General features: G+C 41.3%; 1 protein-coding gene across 3 annotated transcripts; it reads left to right on the forward strand.

Annotated features, from left to right (window-relative positions):
• Nucleotides 1–669: 669 nt before the first annotated feature.
• Nucleotides 670–15,594, forward strand: UBXN2B (UBX domain protein 2B). Of its 3 annotated transcripts, XM_083623055.1 has the most exons (10): nucleotides 1,454–1,535; nucleotides 1,575–1,619; nucleotides 3,460–3,563; nucleotides 4,121–4,171; nucleotides 5,929–6,094; nucleotides 7,621–7,707; nucleotides 9,286–9,395; nucleotides 11,099–11,236; nucleotides 13,799–13,960; nucleotides 14,137–15,594. In XM_083623055.1, the coding sequence occupies exons 3-10, from the start codon at nucleotides 3,490–3,492 to the stop codon at nucleotides 14,297–14,299; spliced, it is 951 nt and encodes a 316-aa protein (XP_083479181.1). In that variant the 5' UTR covers nucleotides 1,454–1,535; nucleotides 1,575–1,619; nucleotides 3,460–3,489; the 3' UTR covers nucleotides 14,300–15,594. The 3 variants fall into 3 exon arrangements, with proteins under 3 accessions (XP_083479179.1, XP_083479180.1, XP_083479181.1); XM_083623053.1 differs by lacking the exons at nucleotides 1,454–1,535; nucleotides 1,575–1,619 and adding an exon at nucleotides 670–1,368; XM_083623054.1 differs by lacking the exons at nucleotides 1,454–1,535; nucleotides 1,575–1,619; nucleotides 4,121–4,171 and adding an exon at nucleotides 977–1,368.
• The last annotated feature ends 7,799 nt before the right edge of the window (nucleotides 15,595–23,393 follow it).

The following is a 23,393-nucleotide window of genomic DNA, read 5'->3' on the forward strand; positions in this document are numbered from 1 at the left end:
TGAAATAAAACACAGAACTCTTTTTATGTCTGAAAAGTGTCCCCGTGCTAGTAGTATCAGCAAAGACTTATGGGAAATCAGGTATCAGTTATTTGCAATACAGGATCCACTATTTTCGGCCAATTTCCTATGGATTTCTCTGTCCCAATAGTTAAATGCCTCTCTGTGAAACACCCCCTTTCCCCTTTGCAATGTGTCCCTTGCAGTCCAAGATAGCAGTAAAATATCAATTTATTTTAGGAACGGAAGCCTCCATAACCTGTTGGGTGCCTATCTGAAGTTTTTCAGTGAGTACTAACAACATCTATAGTACAAACAGACCAAAACCAACATGGTGTATAATTCTGAAGCAGCCTTCTGGTATTGAACCATCAGAATTTGAATTGGCAAATATGTAGTCTTATTTTCAATAAGCCATAGGAAAAACAAACATGGTAAAGAAAAAAGTAAAATGGGTCAACACCTTCAGCCATTTAAGTGCTATTTCAGCACCACCTAGTGGCAAACTGTTTCTCTGTAAAAAGGGTTTAAAAAAGATAGATGCAAGATATTGTATTGGAGAGAAATGATAGCAGTTTACAAAAAACAGAAAAATTATCAATAAAAACCGTTTAAAATAACAATATAAAACATTTGCAAAAATAATTAAAATCAACGATCAGCTAAAAACCAGTTTATAGCACCTGTCAACATTCTGTACGTCTGAATAGACTTGCCTAAACAAAAATCTTTTCAGCAGGCACCGAATAGTGACGGCACCTGCCGGACGTCAATAGTCAAGGGAATTCTAAAGCGTGGGCGCCGTCACACTAAAAGATCAATTTCTTACAAGTGCAGAACGAATATTCTGTGGCACCTGCAGCAGTGCCAGTTTCGCAGATCGAGGTTATGGGGCGAAAGAATAACAATTATCATTATCCCTTAACCGGAAGCAAGATTGGCCGCTGCACCCTTTTTTTTTTTTTTTTTTGGCACCACCTGACCCGATGGAGAGGGACGGGGCAACGAACGCAGACTGCGCACGCGCGCACGGAACGGCATGGGGCCAGAGTTCGAGGCTTAGCGAGGGGCGCCCGAAGAAGTGGTCCAGCTCCTGAGATCTCGTTGCCATAGCTACACGCGCTGCCGGAAGTGCTCCTCCATGGTCCCGCCCAGCTCCCCGAGCCTCTCCGTAGCGCAGAGCTCGGGCTCCTGGGAGAGACTTCTTGGCCGCTGAAGATGGCGGACGGCGGGGCGAGCGCCGAGCAGGAGCAGCAGCAGCAGCAAGAGAAGGCGGAGGACGAGGATACGGGACCTGGCACGAGCGGGATGCGGCGGGAGAAAGGGCCCCGTGGAAGCGGGCGGCCCCCTACCGTCAGGGACCTGCAGGTACGGGGAGCGGAGTGGGGCGGGCGAGAGAGCCCTCGGTGTCGCCTCCCCTTCCTGGGAGTCGCTCCGCCTCGAAAACCGACGGTGGAGGTGCTCCAGAATGGCCAGTCAGGGTTGTGTAAGAGAGCAAGCCGAGAGCTGTCGCTTTCTGGGAGAGTTTATAGCAAGCAGACATTATTTCTTGGCAGCCGCCGTGTGCTGTCCCCGCACCTTCTTTTCCTCGCAACTGATGGCGACACGCCTTGCCTTAGGTAAAACCTCCGCCGATCTCACCGTGTTGCCAAACACGGGTTGTACCGGGGGGGGACTGTTAAATATAGGTTAAGAGCTGCAAATGTCGTTTCCTCATCACTCCCTAGTGAAATGAAACCGCATGGGGAAACTGCTCTGACAGTGCATTCCTCTGCATTTCTTTTCAAAAGTAAGCGTCGCTGAGCTCAGTGGGGCTTGCTCCCAGGTAAGAGTGCATCAGGTTTTGGCTGGGGATATTTGCCTCAGCAATTCAAGTTTGTGTGTGCTTTTTTTGCACACCAGGTCAGACTCCAGGAACGATTTTACGAAATAAATCAAGGTAACCATATAGAGTTGCCTGTTGATGTCAGAATCTCATATCTAAAGTCTCAAACTGTGATATGTTATTTGTGGCTTCACAGTTCTATGGAGCATTAAAATGTTTATGAAAAACATGTTCTTGCCCTAAATTTTGTGCCTTCACCCTGAAGCAGCTTGTCATTGAAATGGCATCTGCCTCTCTTCATATAAATGTTTGTTGTTTCTAATCCAGATTTTAAAAATCCATTGCAGTGAAACATCAATACTCGGGGAAATTAAACTATAATACTTTAGGTTTTCTGTGTAGAAACAAACCACATAGCAGCATTTTTCTTTGTTTAATTTTTGCTTCTTGTTCTTTGGGCCACTTGTATTGATATTAATAAGATTTGTTATGTAAATTGCATGCAGCTTTTTTACTCTCACATCTTTGCCAAGTGCAAACCCACATCCACCATTCATTGAAAACAACAGAGAGGGCAAAAAATACACATGCAAAAATACAGCAGGGACATATCTGTGTACTTTTATAATCATGAAGCTAATCTTCATAGGCTTTAAATCAAAAAGTATTTTGATAATTGCCTAGTTTGTGAGCTGGGATAGCTCAGTCAGTAGAACTTGAGACTCTTAATCTCAGGGTTGTGGATTTGAGCCCCACATTAGGTGAAAGACTCCTGCATTGCAGAGGGTTGGACTAGATTGCCCTTGTGGTCCCTCCCAACTACAATTTTATGATTCTGTATAGCAAAGCTCATAATATTTCTGCCTCTTGCTTGGACCTCAGTATATATTCTATAATAATTGCTTAGACATATCATCAACTTCCACTGTGTCTACAGCAAGAAATGAAACCTGTGGCCCTCAGATATTGTTTGACCATTGGCCCCACCCAGCATAGCCAATGGTCATGGAAGATGAGAGCTGTAGTCCCCAGTTCCTGGTCTAGAAGTCAGTAGAAGTTGGCCTAATTTGCTTGTCATGTTAAACCATAGTTTAAAACAAACTATGCTGAAAACAAACCATAAACCCAACGTTAGACAGCACCACACTTGTGGTCAGCAGGAGTGAGAAGAAGCACCATGCACCAACATGCTTCTCTTTCATTTATATTAAATTAAAAATTGTTTTATGTAATATGTGAGCTAGATCATTGTGTCTAAGCACATGCTTCTTGTTCACTTATTACATTATCCTTACTATACTGTTTTATTCTGAAAGTAAAATCATGTTCAGTCATATAAGGAAAGGATTTATAGCTGTCATGAAGAAATGTTATTAATTGTTGTGCTATCAAGTGTTGCTCTTTTGTGACATTAGTAATTTTTACTTGGCAAACAGCTGTTCTTTCAGCATGTGATTGGGAAAAAAGGTTATTTTTTTAAAAATAGTTCTCATAACCATGCCTGCCCAATGATCTGCATATTTGACCGGTATGAATTAGTCACCTCACTTTTAAAAGAGAACTACATGTAGAATACATGTAGATAGTTTTTTGGGTCTGTAGACATTGACTAAAGCATCTGGTTTTTGGTATAGCTGGCATTGGCTGGATTGTATGAAGATGAAATGAAAAGACAGCCGTCTCATTCTGAGAAACCAACAGCTAGAGTGAGCAGTCATCCGAGATTACCAGTGCAAAGGTAAATAAGGGCTTTTATTATTTTTATATGACACTGTCAAACAGTTCAAATTAACTGTGATAGTTCCTATAAGTGTGCATTTCAAAAATGCAAATATTAAGCAAGCATTTTAAAAATGTAAAGGAATCTCTTCCTAAATCCCTGAAGACGCAATCCTATGTACACTTGTATGGGAGTAAATTCCATTGTGCACAGTGGTACTTTCTTCCAAGAAAATGTGCATTGGATTGCAGTGTGAGTTGCTGTCTTTCATCAGGGAACCAAAGGGCCATGGAGAACCTTCTACATAAGCTCTACTGAAATGCATGAAAGTTGATGAGCAACACTGGGGCAAGGTGATTATAATATAAAATTTGTTGTAGACTGGTTCTTGTACAGCATTTGCATGCTATTCCTTTATTATAGCAAGAGTCTTCTAACTTAGATTTGACTGTCACAACCTATGAACTCTACAGAGGTTGGATATCACAAATTTATTTTCAATATAAAAAAAATTAAGATTGGTGGTGTAAAATTAATGGAAGTTTAAATGAATATTTCTTGGCTGACTTCTTCAGAAGCTTGCGAAAACCAGAAAGAAGTATGAGTGATGACAAGGATAACAAAAGGTACCATAAAATAAGCATTTAATTGATTTAAAATATTTATAAATAGTGTGTTTAAGTTTTTATGTTCCTTTTCCCCTTGAACTTTTCTTGTCTTTTTATTATTGTTGTCATCATCCCCAGCTGTAATAATACAGTGGTACCTCGGGTTACATACACTTCAGGTTACATACGCTTCAGGTTACAGACTCCGCTAACGCAGAAATAGTGCTTCAGGTTAAGAACTTTGCTTCAGGATGAGAACAGAAATAGTGCTCCTGCGGTGCGGCAGCAGTGGGAGGCCCCATTAGCTAAAGTGGTGCTTCAGGTTAAGAACAGTTTCAGGTTAAGTACGGACCTCCGGAACGAATTAAGTACTTAACCCGAGGTACCACTGTAGTTGTCATCCTCAATTGTTGCGGATCTGCTCACATTGAACGTGGGGTTAATATCATAGGCTAACATGAGAAGAGACAGTGGAGGTATAATGGCTTTGAGGGCCTCCACAAATTAGTCTAATCCTCTTCTAAAGTCATCTAAGTTGGCAGCCATCACTACCTCTTGTTTGAGTGAATTCCACAGTTTAACTGTGCTGTGTGAAAAAGTACTGTCTTTTGTCTATCCTGAGTCTTCCAGCATTCAGCTTCATTGAATGGCTGCACATTGAATGTCAGATGCACATCTTACATGTTGGAGGTATAAAATCAAAGTATGAAATAATTGGTCTAATTTTTCACCTTTCTTCAGTGTTTTGTTTTTGTGTGGTTTCGTCTCTTCGTCCCTGGGGAAGTTTTTTCAAGAGCATGTCTGTGGGCCATAAATGATATCTCAATTGCATCTTGGAACCTGACACAGGTGCAAACACCCAGTCGTGATTTTTGCATGCTGTCAGATTTCTCCAGTTCTTCAGCAGCAACCTGTGCCCAATCACTTAGTGTTGCAGAGGATCTTCTGGTCTTCAGAAAACTTTGAGGACGGATGGGGTTCAGGGATTTCCCTTGTGTGAAGCTCCCTTCTATTTGTGCCAGGGTTGTGTGAGAACTTAAGAGTAGTCCTGCTGAATCACAGCAAAGATGTATCCAATGCAGCGTTCTGTTTCCACAGTGGCCAGGCAGATGCCTGTTAGAATCTCAGAAGTAGAACACACAATAGCCCTCTCCCACTTGTGGTCCCCAGCAACTCAGATTCAAAGGCATATTGAATGCACCCTATTATTGTTATGAAAATCTGGACATCTTAAAGAAGTACAGATAAATTTGGAGTTCCTGACTGTGTCAAAACTCTCTCAATCTTTTAACAGCACATAAGCTGTAATGTGGTTCTAATCAGAATATGAAAAAGTCAGGAAATTAAATGGTATGGGAGGGTGGCTTTTGTTAAAATGAAGATATTAACCAGAATAATATTTTTTCATAACATTACCTGGTAAGGTTCTTCTAAAAATATTGATTCCAACATGAAGTGAAAATAATTCCAATATAAGGCATTAAAAAGCTTCAGGGATTAGATATTGTACGTAAAAATAAAAACTTAATTTCTAAATTAAAAACTATATTTACTTGTTGAAGTTATTAAATGTCTATCTTGCCCTTTCTCCCAAAGGAAGTTCCCGACCCAGAGAGCATACAGTTGAAAGCAGGGTGGGACAACCCAAGCCACTTTCCCATCTGAAACAGAGTCCTGTTTCTGGCACTGCACAAACTAATGTACTTCTGTTTGAAAATTTCTTAATACTTATGACCAACAAATGCTGTTTGCTTTCTTTCTTTTTTAAAAAAAAGATTTTATTCAGGTGATTCAGAATACAGAGGGCTCAGTGTTGTTGCCTCATCCAATAATATAGCATCCAGTAAAATTGTCGCTGAACTTTTCAAAGAAGCAAAAGAACATGGGGCAGTCCCATTAGATGAAGTATCAAGAGCATCGGGGGATTGTCATAAAGCTAAAGTAAGTACCAATACATGCAATCATTTTTTTATGGGAAAAGCGCAATTGTTTTAATGCAAAAGTGCTTTTATTTAACAAGTATAGAACTTGATTCCTTTTTAAAAATTATTTTTAATTACTTTCATTACAAAACGTGAGCTGAATTTAGAGAGGCAGCGGGTAAAGTGTACTCCAATTCATAATATTTGCCTGCTTTAAACCGCTTTTCTGCCAGACAGGAATTGACAGCAATTAACACTAGATGCTAGTGTCCCAGGTTGGGAGGTTATGGGAGAGGGTCATGTGAAAAGAAAAGGTGCGGCTCCAGTATCTTTTGTACTGAAAATAGTATGGAAACACTGCCTACAACTGAACACAAAGTCTAAACTAGTCCACATGATACGGTAAATATCACCTTAGCAACTACTAGCCATTTTATTACATTGAACAAAATGAAAGCCACTGGATGTGGTAGTTGGTGACCACCCCCAGGTTCATGTTCAAATTGGCACATGTCCCTGACAACTACTTTTCATACTTTGCCTGAGTTGAGCCATTGCACCAGCCCACACTATACGCTAACCATTATTTAGAACTCACACCAGGTTGCGGATTCGATTCCCCCTACGGGCCAGCTGCCTTCTCCTGCATTGCAGCTGTGTTGGAGTAGATGATCGTCAGGGCCGCTTCCAATTCTGCTATTCTATTCTATGATTTATTAATTTCCAGATATCCAACAAACAAGCCATAATTTAGAGCTGCTTGTCTGCTTTTTGTTTTTCTATCTGCTTAGCACTTCTTAAATCTACTCCTATCTCTGTGGAACAGGAACTTCTAGAGGTGTTGTGAAAGCTGGGACACTGGTTTGCTTTTCAATTTGAGCATCATGCCAGAGCATACTTTGCAATCCCACTTCAAACTATGCTTTCAGATCCTGTTTTACTGGTTGATCAAAACGACATCATTTGGCATGCTTGAGTTTTTCCTGTGTGCTATAGGAAATTACCGTATTTTTCGCTCTATAAGACGCACCAGACCACAAGACGCACCTAGTTTTTGGAGGAGGAAAACAAGAAAAAAAAATATTCTCAATCTAAGCAGCCAGAACAGCAAGAGGGATCGCTGCGCAGTGAAAGCAGCAATCCCTCTTGCTGTTCTGGCTTCTGGGATAGCTGCGCAGCCTGCATTCGCTCCATAAGACGCACACACATTTCCCCTTACTTTTTAGGAGGGAAAAGGTGAGTCTTATAGAGCAAAAAATACGGTACTTTCTGCTTACCAGAAGAGAAGCTTGTCACTCTCTATAAAAATATTGTTTTGAGTTGCTTATTACTTAATTATATGAAGATTAAACCAGTTGTCACTGACTTTTGCCAAATCGGTCCCCCTGTGAAGACTTTCTTTCTAAGCTGCAGGGTGCATTTTTTTACAAAGTATTTACTTAACTAAATAGTGATCTGTTAATATTACTAGTAGTCTGTTTAAAATAAATGCAAGTAGTTACTGCAGCTCTGTAACTCAGACCTGTATTTTAAATATTTTATTAGTCATTTTCTGGTGGTGGATACAGATTGGGGAAGTCAACGATGAAGCGCTCTGAATATATCTATGGAGAAAATCAGTTTGGACAAGATGTAAGTATAAATACGATGAACATAATTTCTTGTTACATGCAAGAGATAATTAACTTTAGGAACCCTGTCTGTGTAACATATGACATACCCAACTGCAAGAGAAATTCCTTATAGCTTGTTCCTTATATCATCAATATATACCTAAATAATTTTATAGAACCATAAGTTTCATTTGACAATAATACTTTTTTTGAACTCCAATGATGCAAAAACAAATATTTTAAAGGGAATGTAATTATATCTGTACTAGGGACTCAGAGTGAGTTTTAGAGCGAGTTAGGGGAAAGGAATCAAGGTGCTTCTCTTATCGATCTGAGCTCCTGTTTGAATAAAAGCTTCACTTTAAGTGATATGTCCAAAATATAAGATCTTAGTCCTTAAGCCAATGTATATGAAGTGAAAAATACAAAGTGATACCCTCTAACTCAGGGGTCAGCAAACTTTTTTAGCAGGGGGCCGGTCCACTGTCCCTCAGACCTTGAGGGGGGCCAGACTATATTGGGGGGGTGGGAGATGAACGAATTCCTGTGCCCCACAAATAACCCAGAGATGCATTTTAAATAAAAGGACACATTCTACTCATGTAAAAACATGCCCATTCCCGAACCATCCGCGGACCGGATTTAGAAGGTGATTGGGCCGGATCTGGCCCCCGGGCCTTAGTTTGCCTACCCATGCTCTAACTACACAGCATGCCGTATTTGTGGTTTCTTCTGAATGAACAATAGAATATATTACTATGTGTTGCCTGACCACATCATGGTTGGCACTAGCAAATATCATCCCATTGTCTTCATTGTTGGTTAATGTTCCATAAGGGCAGTGTGGATTCATGTGTGAGAATTCCCATGCAGTGAAGAGAGTGACGCAGTCCTTGCTCATAAAGAGCTACAGAGGCACAGCAGAGCTCTTCTGGACACTGAGTTGGAGCTAATGTGTCTTTGATTACATTCTGATGGCATAAATTCATAGGCAAGTGCAACACATTCCTTTTAGACTATGGGTTGTATCCAATGTTAGTTCTACACATAGTACGCATAGTAGATGCATTGAAATTAATGGACATAACTCACTTGGGTCCATTACTTTTAATGGGTCTACTCTTTGAAGGCAGCCCCGTTTAGGGAAGCTTTTAGTGTTTGATGGACTATTATATTTTAATATTTTGTTGGAAGCCACCCAACAATATTATTATTATTACAGTGGTACCTTGGGATGCGAACGGGATCCATTCCGGAGCCCCGTTCGCATCCCGAACGAAACGCAAGACGCGACGGCACGTCTGCGTGTGCATGGGTCGCATTTCGCCGCTTCCGCGCATGCGCGTGACGTCATTTTGAGCGTCTGTGCATGTGCGAGCGGCGAAACCCGGAAGTAACGCGCTCCGTTACTTCCGGGGTGCCATGGAGCACAACTCGAACGCGCTCAACCCGAAGCACATTCAACTCGAGGTATGACTGTATAGCTGAATAGAATGTTTAATATTATAATACTGGAAAACAAACCAAGATGAATATAATGATCAAACATCTGGTGTTACTTTTTGACATTTTCAAAGTACATCTGATTTATTCATAGGTTCAAATTTTACTTAAACTGTGGAGGAACGGTTTTAGTTTAGATGATGGAGAGCTGAGATCATACACGGATCCAGTGAATGCAGAGTTTCTTGAGTCTGTTAAAAGAGGGTAAGTTTATGGTATTTGTGACTATAGGAATACATTGCTTCCAGTGCAGTAGAAGAAACTGCAGCTGGAGAGGAAATCCAAGAAGCCTCAGTAGCTAAGTAGAAGTCCTAGGGTCAATTAAAGAGATGCTGCTTGGTTTGGAACACTCCCTTTTCCACAAGGTCTTCTGTTTTAAGTGATGGCCTTAGCAGTACCTAGGCAAGGCTTCAGTGGTACCCTAGACAGATCCATGCAGGAATCAGGCTAGATCATAAGACCTGACCTCAGATATTGTTTCAACAACCAAGTCTCAAATAGAGCTGCAGTTTCTATTTTGTCTGCCTTTGAAGAGAGGAGCATCTTAATTTATAGTGGCCTAGTTTGCTTTAGTAGTAATTGACTCTGATGGAGCGTAGGAGGCTGTGGGTCCACTAGGGCAGAGGTTGGGAAACCTCAAGCCCAGGGGCTGAACATGGCCCTCCAGGCCTCTGTCTCCATACCCAGGCCGTGTCCCATACCAGCCCCATTCCTCACCCTCCTCAAGTGCTTTCTCCTGGTTGAAATGTAGCCTTGAACTATGATAATGCATCCTGCATACCTGGATAAAGAGATAAGCCTCTTAGCTGCAATATAGCCTACTCTACAAAGGTGAGAGCTGCATCTCTTTTTTTCCAGCCTCACCCACAACTGGGATGCAGCTCCTTCAAGGTTGCCCATGAGGCAATGAAGCCCTCAGGCTGTAAAACGTTCCCCATTCCTGCACTAGGTCTGAGGAAGGCAACATGGCGTCCTCACCCTGTAGAGGTATTGGCACAACCAGCTCTTCTGGTGAAGTGTTTCTGTTTGGCTGTTTACATCTTGAACTGGGAGCAATTCCCTCCCCAAATCTCCAGCTGAACTGCTTGAAGAAGAGTTTTATTTTTTTAAGAGTGAGAGATTGGTCTCAGGACCAGAGGGTTTAGCATTTGGAGCACTAGACCATTTTGATAAAGAAAGCATAAATATTTAGGGAAGGGATGGTAATTTACAACCAGCTGGCACCAAAAACAAGCTGTTTCCAGATCAAAGGAATAGATCACAATTACCAGGGAAGTCCATATATCCCATAAATGACATGTGAGGAAGCGTGTTTATTATATATGTTGCTTTATGGAAAGGGTTGGTTTTGATAGAGGGTTTTTTGTATTAAAAATGTACCAAAAAGGATTTTCTCTTATTAGGGGCTGTATCATCCTCAGCCACTGAATAGGATATGAATACCCAGCCCTGTAACATTGTGATGACTCTTCTAGACAGTCTTTTATTTTCAGTCTGTGGCTGCAACATGTAGCAAGTGAAGTACATATAATTTTGCCTTTCTCCCCCTGCCCCTTCCTGGCCATAATTTTGCCTGTAGCATTTCTTATGTATGCCTCATTAACAGCACAATACTATACATGTCTACTGAAATTAAGTCTCTTTGGTTCTTATTCTGTGGTAAGCGTGTATAGGATTATATCTTAAACAAGCCATTTTATCTGCATTGTGGAATGTATGTGCTGATAACAGAGAATATTAGAGCGTAGTGGATCTGAACTATTGTTGTTATCATTATTTCATATTTTAATGACGTGATCCAGACAAAATCGAATACTTTTCAGTTTTATCACTTGCTCTTTATGCTGTTGCATAAATCAATAAACTTGCTTAAATTGGATATTTTCCCTTTTGTTTCTGCTGTTAAGAGAGATTCCTGCAGAACTTCAACGTTTGGTGCATGGAGGCCAAGTTAATCTGGATATGGAAGACCATCAGGAGCAGGAATATGTAAGGCCTAGATTGAGATTCAAAGCTTTCAGTGGAGAAGGCCAGAAACTTGGAAGGTTAATTTTTTTCAAAATCCTTGGTTTATAAAAATACAATTATCTTGTATTCTTGCCATTGATACAGTTGATGATTGGAATATAAAATACCAAAGGCCATTCTATTATCTTCCCCAACCCGCTGCTGAAAACCACATTACCTCAGAAATCTATTGGGGACTTTATGCCAGTAGTGAACAGGGCTCAGAGCTACAGTCAAACCTCAGTTCCCAAACGCCTCCCTTTTGGAACGTTTCGGCTCCCGAACACCGAAAACCCAGAAGTAAGAGTTCTGGTTTTCGACCGTTTTTCAGAAGCTGAGTGTCCGACGGGGCCTCCACTTGAGTGCAGGAAGCTCCTGCAGCCAATCAGAAGCCGTGCCTCAGTTGTCAAACCTTTCAGAAGCCGAATGGGCTTCCAGAATGGATTACGTTCGACAACCAAGGTTTGACTGTATTGCCCTCTTGCTCATGCAGACCCATGTCTGACATGCATTCATTCCATTTTCTTTTGCCCCTCTTTTATCTGTGTCTCTCTTCCCCAACTACATCCTCCTTCTCACCTCTTGTTACCCCATGCAGCAATTAGACTGGAAAAATAGTTTCCACTGGCAGCTGTGAAACCTATTATTATTATTACTTTGCCTAACTGCCATGTTGGGGGGAGGGCTTAACACTCTCCTCCTTGTGTCTCCTCACAAGGGTCTCCCCCTGCCCAACAAACAGCAATTCATTGCTGAGTGGAAGGGGAGGCAGGATGAAAGTGTAGGCCCTGCTGGCTACATCTGGCCTACAGGCTGCAGGTGCCCCATCCCTGCTATAGGTCTTCTGCATGCTGTGCAGACTATATGCTTCTCACTTGCCACCCCATTCCGACAGTTTGTTTTAATCTTTTAAGTTAATCTTAGCATTTGTGTTTGATTACCTTACAAAAGCAATTAGACTAAGGATGCTCAGTGGGACTGAGTAAACATGCATAAGATTGGGCTGTTCCTCGTTTGGAGCTTTTTTCCTCCAAGCTAATGGTAATTATATGCCTGGTATTGCTAAGTGAAATACATTTCAATTGCTCTGCTGTTTTAAACTGGTTTCCTTTATTATTGAAGGCTCGCAGGTTATGGATGTTGGGTTGGATCTAGATTTCCCTGAAGCAGAGTTCTGCTTCAAGGACACTCTGCTGGAGGAAAAGACTAGGAATTTATTTTGTCAGTTTCTTCTTCCTCTTGAAAAACTGTTCCAGAGGATTGGGGGACCCTCTGGAACTATGTTGTAAGTATAGTGGTACGTCGGGTTACGAACTTAATTCATTCTGGAGGTCCGTTCTTAGCCCGAAACCGTTTTTAACCTGAGTTACCACTTTAGCTAATGGGGTCTCACACTGCCGCCGCGCCGCCACTGCACGATTTCTGTTCTCATCCTGGGTCAAAGTTTTTAACCCAAGGTACTACTTCCAGGTTAGCGGAGTTTGTAACCCAAAGTGTTTGTAACCCGAGGTGTTTGTAACCCAAGGTACAACTGTAGTTCTTGGAGCTGAAGAGGGAATTGATGAAAATTGCCTTCCCTCTGCTGGAATGGTAGTTCTTCCATTAACAGACAGAGCCTTTTTCTGTTTGCAGAAGGGCATGTCTGAACATCTTTTTATGGCTGTTGGAAGTTTACATATCCAGAATATGCAATAGCACTATGTTCTGTCAGTGTTGAGATTTCTTACTGCTTTCTGACATATTATACAATAATTGGCACTGTGCTTAATTACAAAATGCAATGTTAGAAGTGTGGAGAGGTGCAAAGAAGAGCTAATTTGTCCGTAGCTAGGGGGCGCAATTTGGACAGTTCTGCCAGGGGCGCAAGATCACCTAGCTATGGGTCTGGTGGTAGAGCATCTGCTTTGCATCCAGGACATCCCTGATTCAATCCTCAGCATCTCAGGGTACTGCTGACAAAGGCTATTGGTTTGAAACCCTAGAAAGCAGCTGTATATCAGTGTATACAGTACTGAGCTAGACAGTCTGACTTGGCATAATAAGACAGTTACGTATGTTCTTATTTTATATTTTGTGAGTGTAGATTTACAGTTGGACCTCAGGTTACAGATGCTTCAGGTTACAGACTCCACTAACCCAGAAATAGTACCACAGGTTAAGAACTTTGCTTCAGGATGAGAACAGAAATTGCGGCGCTGCAGCAACAGGAGACCCCATTAGCTAAAATGGTACCTCAGGTTAAGAACAGTTTCAGGTTAAGAACAGACCTCCAGCACGAATTAAGTTCTTAACCTGAGGCACCACTGTACTTATAACCAGTCCCTTAAGCGACTGAAATGTTTTTAACATCCAGTTCAAATCCTTTTCTTTGTATTAAACAAATGCAATAGCACAAAATTTAACTAATTACGTTTTGATGAATTGTATGAGGTACTGAGGAAGGCAAGAGAGCATTTTTAGAAGGCACCCTTGCACTCTCTTTGTAGACACATTCATTTGCAAGTAAGCCCCATTGACTTCAGTGGTACTGGTTGGCTTGTAGATAAAGTCTTTAACATTTCAACTGTCTTTCAGCTATTTCTCTTGTTTCTTAATTTTAGCCTTACACCTGAGATTGTCAGTACACCATCTTCCCCAGAGGAAGAAGAAAAATCCTTCCTTGATGCTGTGGTTCTGATCGATGACTCTGTGCCAACAACTAAGATTCAGATTAGGCTAGCAGATGGAAGTCGTTTAATACAAAGATTTAATCATACCCATAGGTAAGCTTAACTGTTTAACTGTACTGAAACATTGGATCTTAGTTCCAGATTATCACAACTTGTCATCTGAAGCTTATTGCAGTATTCGGAGCTGATGAGTGGTTTGTTTTTAAAGTGCAGAGCATATTGTATTGATCCAAAGACTAAAATCTACATTGTTATACTTTTGTCAATAGGATTATAGATATTCGGAACTTTATTATCCAGTCTCGCCCTTTGTTTGCCACCACTGACTTTGTGCTTCTGACTACATTTCCACACAAAGAGCTTACAGATGAAAGCCTGACACTACAAGAATCAGATATTCTGAACACTGTGATTCTTCAGCAGCTAAAGTAAATCTTGAGCCTTTCAGTGCAATATCGCTTCTGTGAATGGATACTGTTGCATATTGTTCCTCAAAAATGCTTCCAAGGAGAAAGGGGGGAAAATGACAGAGGAAAACTAACCGTTTCCCACTTTAATGGATCAATTGGCATTTAGTACTGTTCTGTCTTCCAGTGATAATTCGTCTGAATTGGAATTCAGAGATATGCTAATAAATATTAATTGATTTTTGTATTCCTTCAAAACAGCCTGTATAAACTGGTGTGAATTCAAGTACTTATTTTATTGGGTGGGGGTGAGGTGAGGGTTGGGGGTAATTTATAAGGGTGCAGAAGCCATTTTTGTAGAAAGAGAAAGGGCCTCTTTTCTGGTAAGACTTGAACTGTGGAAGAATTTTATGCTGCATCAGCTAACAGCCATTAAGAATTTAGGGTTGCAATCCTATGCTCCTTTATTTGAGAGCAAGCTCATTGATCTCATTGGGATTTTCCTCTGAATAGACACTAACAGGATTGCACTATTTTATCAGCTGAGATATGTGTATGCCCCATCGTATGAAATATTGGAAATATTCTGTTCATAGGTTGTCTTCCACATATCTAGCATAATATAAACACATTCTTTAATCTAGTGCTAGTGAGATATTTGGCCTGTTGCACAGCTCTTATGTCTGGGAATTCAACAATATATGGTGGGACGCCACTGTCTCTGCTTAAATAGAAGTCCAATTTGCACCTTATCGTATTCAAATATCTGGCCAATATGTTGCTTAAAGTAACTTAAAGTTTTAACATAAAGACAATTTGATCGATATCATTTCTATACAGATTTTTAATAGTTGGCTTAATTTGAATCCTGAGACTCTTTTTAGAAAAGTAGTCTTTTTGGAGAACCGTTAGCTATATATCTCATGCTCAGTATTATTTGATTGATGAAAAATGGCACTTCCAGTATAGCTTGTTGCTGTTTTTCAAAGCAAAAATGAAGAAGGGGGATACATTAAGAGAAGTGTGTCTTACGTCAAAATTGGTGTGTGGATTTTTTTTAACTATAAATATTTTTTCTGACTAATTTTGTGTTGGTCGATCATGTTTTTTTCCTTTTGATCTGTATAGCAGCTTCCCTTGAAATTCACACATGTATATATATATATATATATATACATTTCAGAGTTACAAACATCTCAAACAAATATTTGAAAAGGTTTAGTAGAACTTGGGGGAAGATTTTGTAAATCTAATGTCTGCATGATTGACCTAATTACAAATCCTCCTGTGGTAATCAATAAAAAGAATGTTTTAACTATATGGCTTCTACATGTTTGTCATATTTCATTTTCTTTAAAAAAAAAGTGGAAATGTGCCTGTGTCTGAGTATGTGCCTGCTGTGAATCTGAGGAACACGTAAGTGGAACCACAACACAGCTAATGGGTTTTAAGTTAACTTTTTGAAGACAATGGTGCTTGAGTGTAACCCATTGTAACCCAAGTGTTACCATTCAGATGAACTAGGTACATGCCCAAGATTCCCTGCCCCAGGACCTGACACAAGGGTAGCGCAATATTGTGTGAGTGTGTGTGTAGAGGTCTGAGGCATTGTGCTGCTGCTGCTGCTGCTGCTCCTAACGTCGCCAAGTAAGATCTATTTTACTCCCTCTTCTGCCCATCCTCGGCCTACTGGTGCTTCTAAAGTGGGTAGAACCACCACCTCTTCCTTTTGCAATTCAAATTCCAGCCTTGGGCCTTTCTGAGGTACTTAGAATACAGCCCAGCTGCAGACACTTATAGGCTTGTGCTGTAATGTGATTAGGAGAGGGAAAGAAAGCAATGTTTTCAAATGGCTGCTTGTGGGGTGAAGCTGAAGATAAATTTGTCTGGGTGGGATTCCTTAACTAACAAAGTGTCTGTTTCAATTTTAAAAAAAAAACATTTTTTTAAAGCCCCATGCTAACTTGAGTAGGCATGGCTTGTAAAATGTTAGCAACAAGCTCGTTAACTTTTCAAACAGTAAAGCGGTGAAAACCAGTCATACTGGAGAATAGTCCCTTTAACTTTCTCTTTAAATTTTCATCTCCACTCAAAGGGAGGTTAGGAGAAAGAAGCTTTTGTAAAGGGATGCAAACAGTTAAAAGCAGACAGGACAGAAGCACCTTTAACATTTCATTTCTACTACAAGCCAAGCTGTGTGGTGAAGGCTGGAGATGGAGGACAGTGCAGGTAAAGTAAAGTTTTTGCTTTACATTAACCAAAACAAAATCTGTTTTTCTAAGTCACTCACTAGATATTTTATTAATGTATTCATTTTGTTTAAATAAAAATAAGTGTGGTCTTCTTGGTTTAGCAGCCAGCAAGCTTCTCAAGAGGTCCTTACCTTGAAATAACCCTTGAGGCCTAACTTCCTACCTTTCTCGCTTACCAAAAGGGAACTTTACCTCATATGCCTTAAAGCATTTCTGGCTAAATTCATTTTGAGAGAATTATCAATTATTATAAGGCCTTTTGTTTTGGTCAAATACCAAAGTTAGAAATAATCCAAATTACAGCATTTGTGACTTGCAGAATTTGGTGTTCATGATTTCTTCTGAGCTAAACCTGGAGAAGATTAACTGATAAATCAGTTAGTCAGGGATAGGAATTGTTAAGTAGCATTGGTCCCATGATTAACCAGTACTGCTTCACTTGGATTTAAGCCAGTCTACATGAAAAGGTGCCATCCAGCTTGGAGGCTGTTTTCAACCTTTAGTCTCTTGCAAAACCATTAATGTAGATGAACACAGCCCTTGTTAGTGCAATGAGCATAAAAAATTAAATAGAATTAACTTTAAATTAGGCAGGCTTTTTGGATAAGAAGGATATTTCAGCTGAATTCTTGCTAATTGTTTAACAACTTCAGTAGAATGTTGCATATTACTATCAATTTCAGTTTTTAATAAAGTTGATTTAGCATTCTCCCCTGTCCAAAGGGCCTCTTTGATATCTGTGTCAATGTGATTTCTTATTCCTGTCACAGTGCTACAGTGACATAAGAAGTTAGGTCAGCTGATCACCTCTCTGCCAAATACCTATTAACCATGAAACTCTTTAAAACCACTGTCAGGATACTTTAAAGAAGCTGCCTACTAATGATGGGATATCATGTGTGGCAAGTATGACTCTATGGGTGCTCATTCAAAAATATCCAGGAACTTAAGCTTGTGCTTTAAGATTGTACATGAAGCGCATACACAGGAATAAATAGCACGGGAGAGGGAGGGAGGAATGCTTATAATTTCCTGCATGTCACTCCTTCATGATTTTATTAGGTGACATGAAATGGCAGAATTCATAATCACATTGGTGTGGTGCAAGATACAACACAGATGACTTACATGCTTTTGATACTAGGAAAATTCATGAGGAATTTAAAACATTTTAGCAATCTTTATATTCTCCAGTCCCTACAAATTAATCTGACACAAAAAAACTTATATCAGTTATTATCTACAGAACAAAATATCTTCCTAAATTCTAGAATTACTGAAGATGAAATCAATAAAACTTGTGATGGTGAGATCATCTCAAATAATTTTTCTTACAAAATTGTTGTCAACTCTTATAGACCAATCAATTTGTTAAATCAAGATAAAATCAAGATAAAAAAATTCATAGCTGTACAGTCATACCTCATGTTACGTCCGCTTCAGGTTGCGTGTTTTCGTCTTGTGTCCCACAGCAACCCAGAAGTACCGGAATGGGTTACTTCCAGGTTTCGCCACATGCGCAGAAGTGCCAAATCGCACTGCGCACCTGCACATGTGCGACGCTTCAAGTTGCAGGCTTTTCATGTTATGGATGGGCCTCCAGAACGGATCCCGTCCGTAACACGAGGTACCACTGTACTTACTAATCACTTGAGTACAATCCTACCATCATTGGCCCATCAAGATCAAGTGTGGTATATTAAGGGTAGGCAAATATCAGATCCAATTCACAGACTATTAAATATTATATGGCATAGCAAACAACATGGAATACCTTTAGCTATTTTAAAATTACTATAGATGCATTGAAAGCTTTTGATTCATTAAACTGGTCTTTTTAAACTGCAGCATTAGAATGGTTTCATTTTAGAAGTAGATTCTTAAAGACTATTCACAAAGTATATTATAAAAGCATAGCCAGCATTAGACTAAATGCCTTTGAAAATGGCTACATTAAAATTGGAAGAGGTACTAAACCAGACTGTTGTCTTGCTATGGAACCTCTGGCAACAGCAGTGAGGTTTCATAGTAAGAATTCAGTCATTAAGTGTTCTGAAATGGTTGGTGTACAACAGCGATGTCCAACTGGTCGACTGTGATTGACTGGACAATCCCTGGATGATGATCGCAGTTGATCGTAGGATCCCTATTGAACTATGATAGTGATAAGCAGCGGAGTTTAAGTGCCCCTCCCGCCTCGTGCCATCGGTCTTTTCCTCCGTTGTGTCAAATGGGTGTTTTGCCAACTGGTTTGAAAACGAAAATAGTTGTTACCGTTGTAAAATAAAGCTCCTCCTCCCTAAAAAAGCTCAGCAACTTTGACTTTGCAGTCTTTTGGGAGGTGGACGTGTCTGGTGTACAACATAAAAGTTTGTTTGTAGTTTATGTAGCTCTTTTGATTTCAGATCCAATTTCATCCATTGCTAAGATTTAAACTTTATTAATTCAATATGGACATCTATCTGGCTTCTCAGTCAAATACTCTAAAGTACATTCTAAGAATTCCTCAGTTTCAATCACCTGGCAACTACGTGTGGCTCAATAATCAAGGTCTTTTTATATCTGTAAGGTGTTGCTTATATCTCTGTGTCTTAATGTAATATATTTTGTACTGTAATATTTCTGGGCATCTATTTAGTAGAAATCACTTCTGTTGTTCAAAGGTTCAAGGATATTTGATGGTTCCATTTACTATACAAGTGATTAAAGATACCTGGAGTACTGAAGGCCCTTGACCAGTGCTAATCAAGGCTATATTTTCAAGGCTGACTGTTTATACTCAAGGCTGACTGCTTATCAGCTCGCTACTGACAATACACTTTATCTGGTATATTGTAAAATACGTGTTCTTCTGTAAAGCTGATGTTAATAGCCTGAGGCTCAAACTACACATGACACGGTGGCAGATCTCTGTGTTCGAACTTGAATCTGCCCCAGGCACATAGAAAGCAGAGTTGGGAGAAAAAGCAATGGGGTTTTCCTCACCTGAGGCCTCACATGTCTGATCCCAGAAGTGAATAAATCTGGGATAAAAGCACACAAGCAAAGGGGCTGCAGAGGCTTAAGCAGCAAGCAAGGAGAGTGTTCCTCACATTTCACCCGCAATCTCCCTTTCTGCTCTTTAAATTGGGCTGCCTATGTCATTGCAATAGTTTCAGGTTAAAAGATGTGTAGTTTGAGCCCAAGTAAGGATGGTGTAGTGGACAGCGTGTTAAATGTACAGCCGTACCTTGGTAGTCAAACGCCTCAGTTGTCAAACAAATTGGCTCCCGAACATCGCAAACCCGGAAGTGAATGTTCTGGTTTGTGAACGTTTTTTGGAAGCCGAATGTCCAACGTGGCTTACGCGGCTTCTGATTGGCTGCAGGAAGCTCCTGTGCCTTGGTTTTCGGACTGTTTCGGGAGTCGAACGGACTCCCAGAATGGATTAAATTCAAGAACCAATGTACAACTGAACCCGTGATGTGAAATTACAAAGAAAGCTAGAATAAAGGTAAAGGGACCCCTGACCATTAGGTCCAGTCGTGACCGACTCTGGGGTTGCGGCGCTCATCTCGCTTTATTGGCCGAGGGAGCTGGCATACAGCTTTCAGGTCATGTGGCCAGCATGACTAACCCACTTCTGGCGAACCAGAGCAGCGCATGGAAACATCGTTTACCTTCCCGCCGGAGTGGTACCTATTTATCTACTTGCACTTTGACGTGCTTTTGAACTGCTAGGTTGGCAGGAGCAGGGACCGAGCAACGGAGCTCACCCCGTCGTGGGGATTTGAACTGCCGACCTTCTGATCGGCAAGTCCTAGGCTCTGTTGTTTAACCCACAGTGCCACCCGCATCCCAAAGCTAGAGTACTTGGTTTTAAAGGAGAATGTAAGAACAGTAAGCTGTTGGAATGGTGCAAATTATTTGGACAGGGCCAGCCCAATACATTTTGGCGCCTGAGACAGACCACAAAATAGTGCCCCCCTCCCCACCAGGGAAGAAGGGTTGAGGGAAAATACACCAGGAACAAGCAGGGAAAGATCTACATCGGGAACTGCTGCCCTTGTGGATTTTGCCGCCTGAGATGGTCGCCTCACCTTGCCTCCTAAGTGGGCCGGCCCTGCATTTGATACAAAGTCTGTGACAGGGTGTGGAATCGTTTTCAGCTGAAGGCCTACAGCCCCTCCTGGGGAACCTTCTGGGAGCTGCATAGGTAGGCAAGGTCAGAGGCAAAAGTGGGTGGAGCAGTAGCCTTTATTTTGGTCATCCTGAAGTCAGAGGTTTCAGCACATCCAGCCATGCCTGGATCACATGGAGATCCAGGCATGCAAAAGGCATTATCACAGTTCGGGAGCATAACCTAGCCAAGCAAAACACACAAGGAAGGTGTGAAGCAGGGCCAGCAGTCTGGTGTGGCCTGAGTGGGAGAGAGTCTGCAGTGAGTCCCCTGAGTTGGCTAGAGAGCCCTGGAGGGTCATGTATGGCCCTAAGACCTGAGGTTCCCCACCCCTGCCATATAGGAAGAGCAGGAAAAATGTACTGGGTCTACATATACTACAAATTGTTCCTGGGATGGGAGAGGCTGAACCCTTTAGTTCAGGCACTGGGGACTTCAAGGTTGGATTATTGCAATGCACTGTGTGTAGGGCTTCCCTTTCACTTGGCCTGCAAACCCCAGTTAGTGCAGAATGCTGCAGCCCAGTGCCAGGCCTAATTTAGTGTGTGGGGTGGAGGTTCCCATTGCTGATTGAAATAAAACAAGGTAGGGTGCTTTAACTTTTCCACCACAGGACATTTCAAAAGTTGCCTGGGCACACGCCATTCAGCCACTGTAAAAAGGCAGTACATTCAAGTGTTTCCTGAGTTCAGATTTTTCCTGGAAAATGTTTGCATACTGTATGTCCCAATTCTCTTGAAGAAGCAATGAGCCCAGAGATGGTTTTAATGTTTGCTAGTCATACTTGCCATGTAGTGTTTGCATTCAGATAAAGACTGCTTGATAGAACACCTGCATAGAACAAACTTGCAAAAGGCATGTTCCAAGTTTTCACACTGTGTGTGCTCTGAGGCAGTTCTTGTAGCCTGTTTACTGTGCTGAAGTCCACAGGAGGTTGGATGGATTGTGCTCCTCCTCACTGCACATAGGTCCAGAGCACCTAAGTTCCCCACTGCGTGGTCTCAGGAAGGTCATGAGACAGCAGAGTTGGTGGAGCATTAGAACATGGGACTCTCACGGTTGTGGGTTCAAGCCCCACATAGGGCAAAAGATTCCTGCACTGCAGGGAATTAGACTAGATGACCCTCGTGGTTTCTTCCAACTCTACAACTCTGCGATTCTATGAGGAGGTCTCTAGCCAATCAAAACTCAAGGCCAGGTGACAGAGCTGACCCTCGTCAAAAATGGTTGTGATGTTTCCCAGGAAATGTAAATTTAGATTTAATCCCAATTACAAAGAGTCAGACACGACTAAACAACAACAACAACACCCACGGATGGAGCTTTCTGTTTCTTTCCCAGAGTTAATAGCTAACTAGTGGTATATGCTTTCATTAGTTATAGTAAAGGTTCTGTAGACTTTTGTGGTAGACAATTTCCTACTGCTGTGGGAGGCAGTTCTGCCAGTGTAGCTTTTCCACGTCCCTTTGCAATTCATTGCTCAGAGAGCAACACATAGTTGTAGGACACGTGCAGTAACTGAGCTACAGGGCAAACGGGGTGCTCCCTGTGGCTTTGCTAAATCTGACCACCCCTGGCTTATCTAGTTAATGCTCCTGTTATCTAGTTAATGTGGCCTGCCAGAGGTTTGAAGGAAGTCCACAATGAAGTGATAGCTCTCCTCCAATGTTTGCCAAGTGGTGATTGTTATTAATTAGCTAAGCAGAGCTTGCAAGTTCTGAGGCACTTCTCCTATAGACAGACAGTGAATGCATTATGCACACAAAATGGCACCATCTGCACACAAGATGGAGGTACCAGGAGGCTTTGGAGGTGGGGGTGAAGCCCCAAGGTTTGCAGAAGCACAAAAAAAAACATGTCAGGGTAGAAAACTCAAGTGGAGCAGGGGAAGAGACCAAAACCAGCGTACTGAGGACAGATCATGGTCCATGTGCATGGAATGCTGACTGACTGGGGAAAAATTGAAGAGGAGGAGGAGGGATGTAATGGAGTATTCTGGAAGTGGGTGAGGCTTGCTGGCTGTAGCCCTGAATAGGAACTATCCACACTACAATAGTACCTTTTCACTAGTGCCTTTTGAATATCAGGTGCTAGGGGGCAAAAAATGAGAGGGCTCTCAGAAAAAATGAGAAATAAATACATGCCTGCTTCTGTGTTTCCCAGAAGCATTGGCTTGGGAATGCCTGGAAATAAGAAACATAAACCACGTAAAAGGCTTGGGAATTTTCCTTCCAATTGCAACTGGGGAAGTCAGTGTCCAGTTGAACTTAGGAAACATCTATGTATCAGTAATTAATAAGCAGATTATTATGGCCTATGTTGCTAGTTCATAAGTTAAAAGATGACTTTGACACTGTTGGTCTTCTTTTCATGAATTGCACTGAAAAAGCCTTTGTATGTTCTCGGGTAATTTGGACAGAAGAGCCTTGTAAACTGAAGTTATTGCAGGTTAAGTAAACAGGAGGGTTCCGTTCTTCATATTAGGCATACTGGTGTAGTTCTGTTGACTTTAAAGATGAAAGGGTCAGGTGCCAGATGGGAATTAGCCAGAGTGGGGTTACTATTGTCTATTGGTACTCTAGGGCATAGCTGTCAACTTTTCCCTTTTCTTGCGAGGAATCCTATTCGGAATAAGGGAGTTTCCCTTAAAAAAAGGAAAACGTTGACAGCTATGCTCTAGGCGAGAGAACATGGTACATATTTTTAAA

This window comes from Podarcis filfolensis (assembly GCF_964270895.1).
Source record: "Podarcis filfolensis genome assembly, chromosome: 7".
NCBI classification, from domain to species: domain Eukaryota; kingdom Metazoa; phylum Chordata; class Lepidosauria; order Squamata; family Lacertidae; genus Podarcis; species Podarcis filfolensis.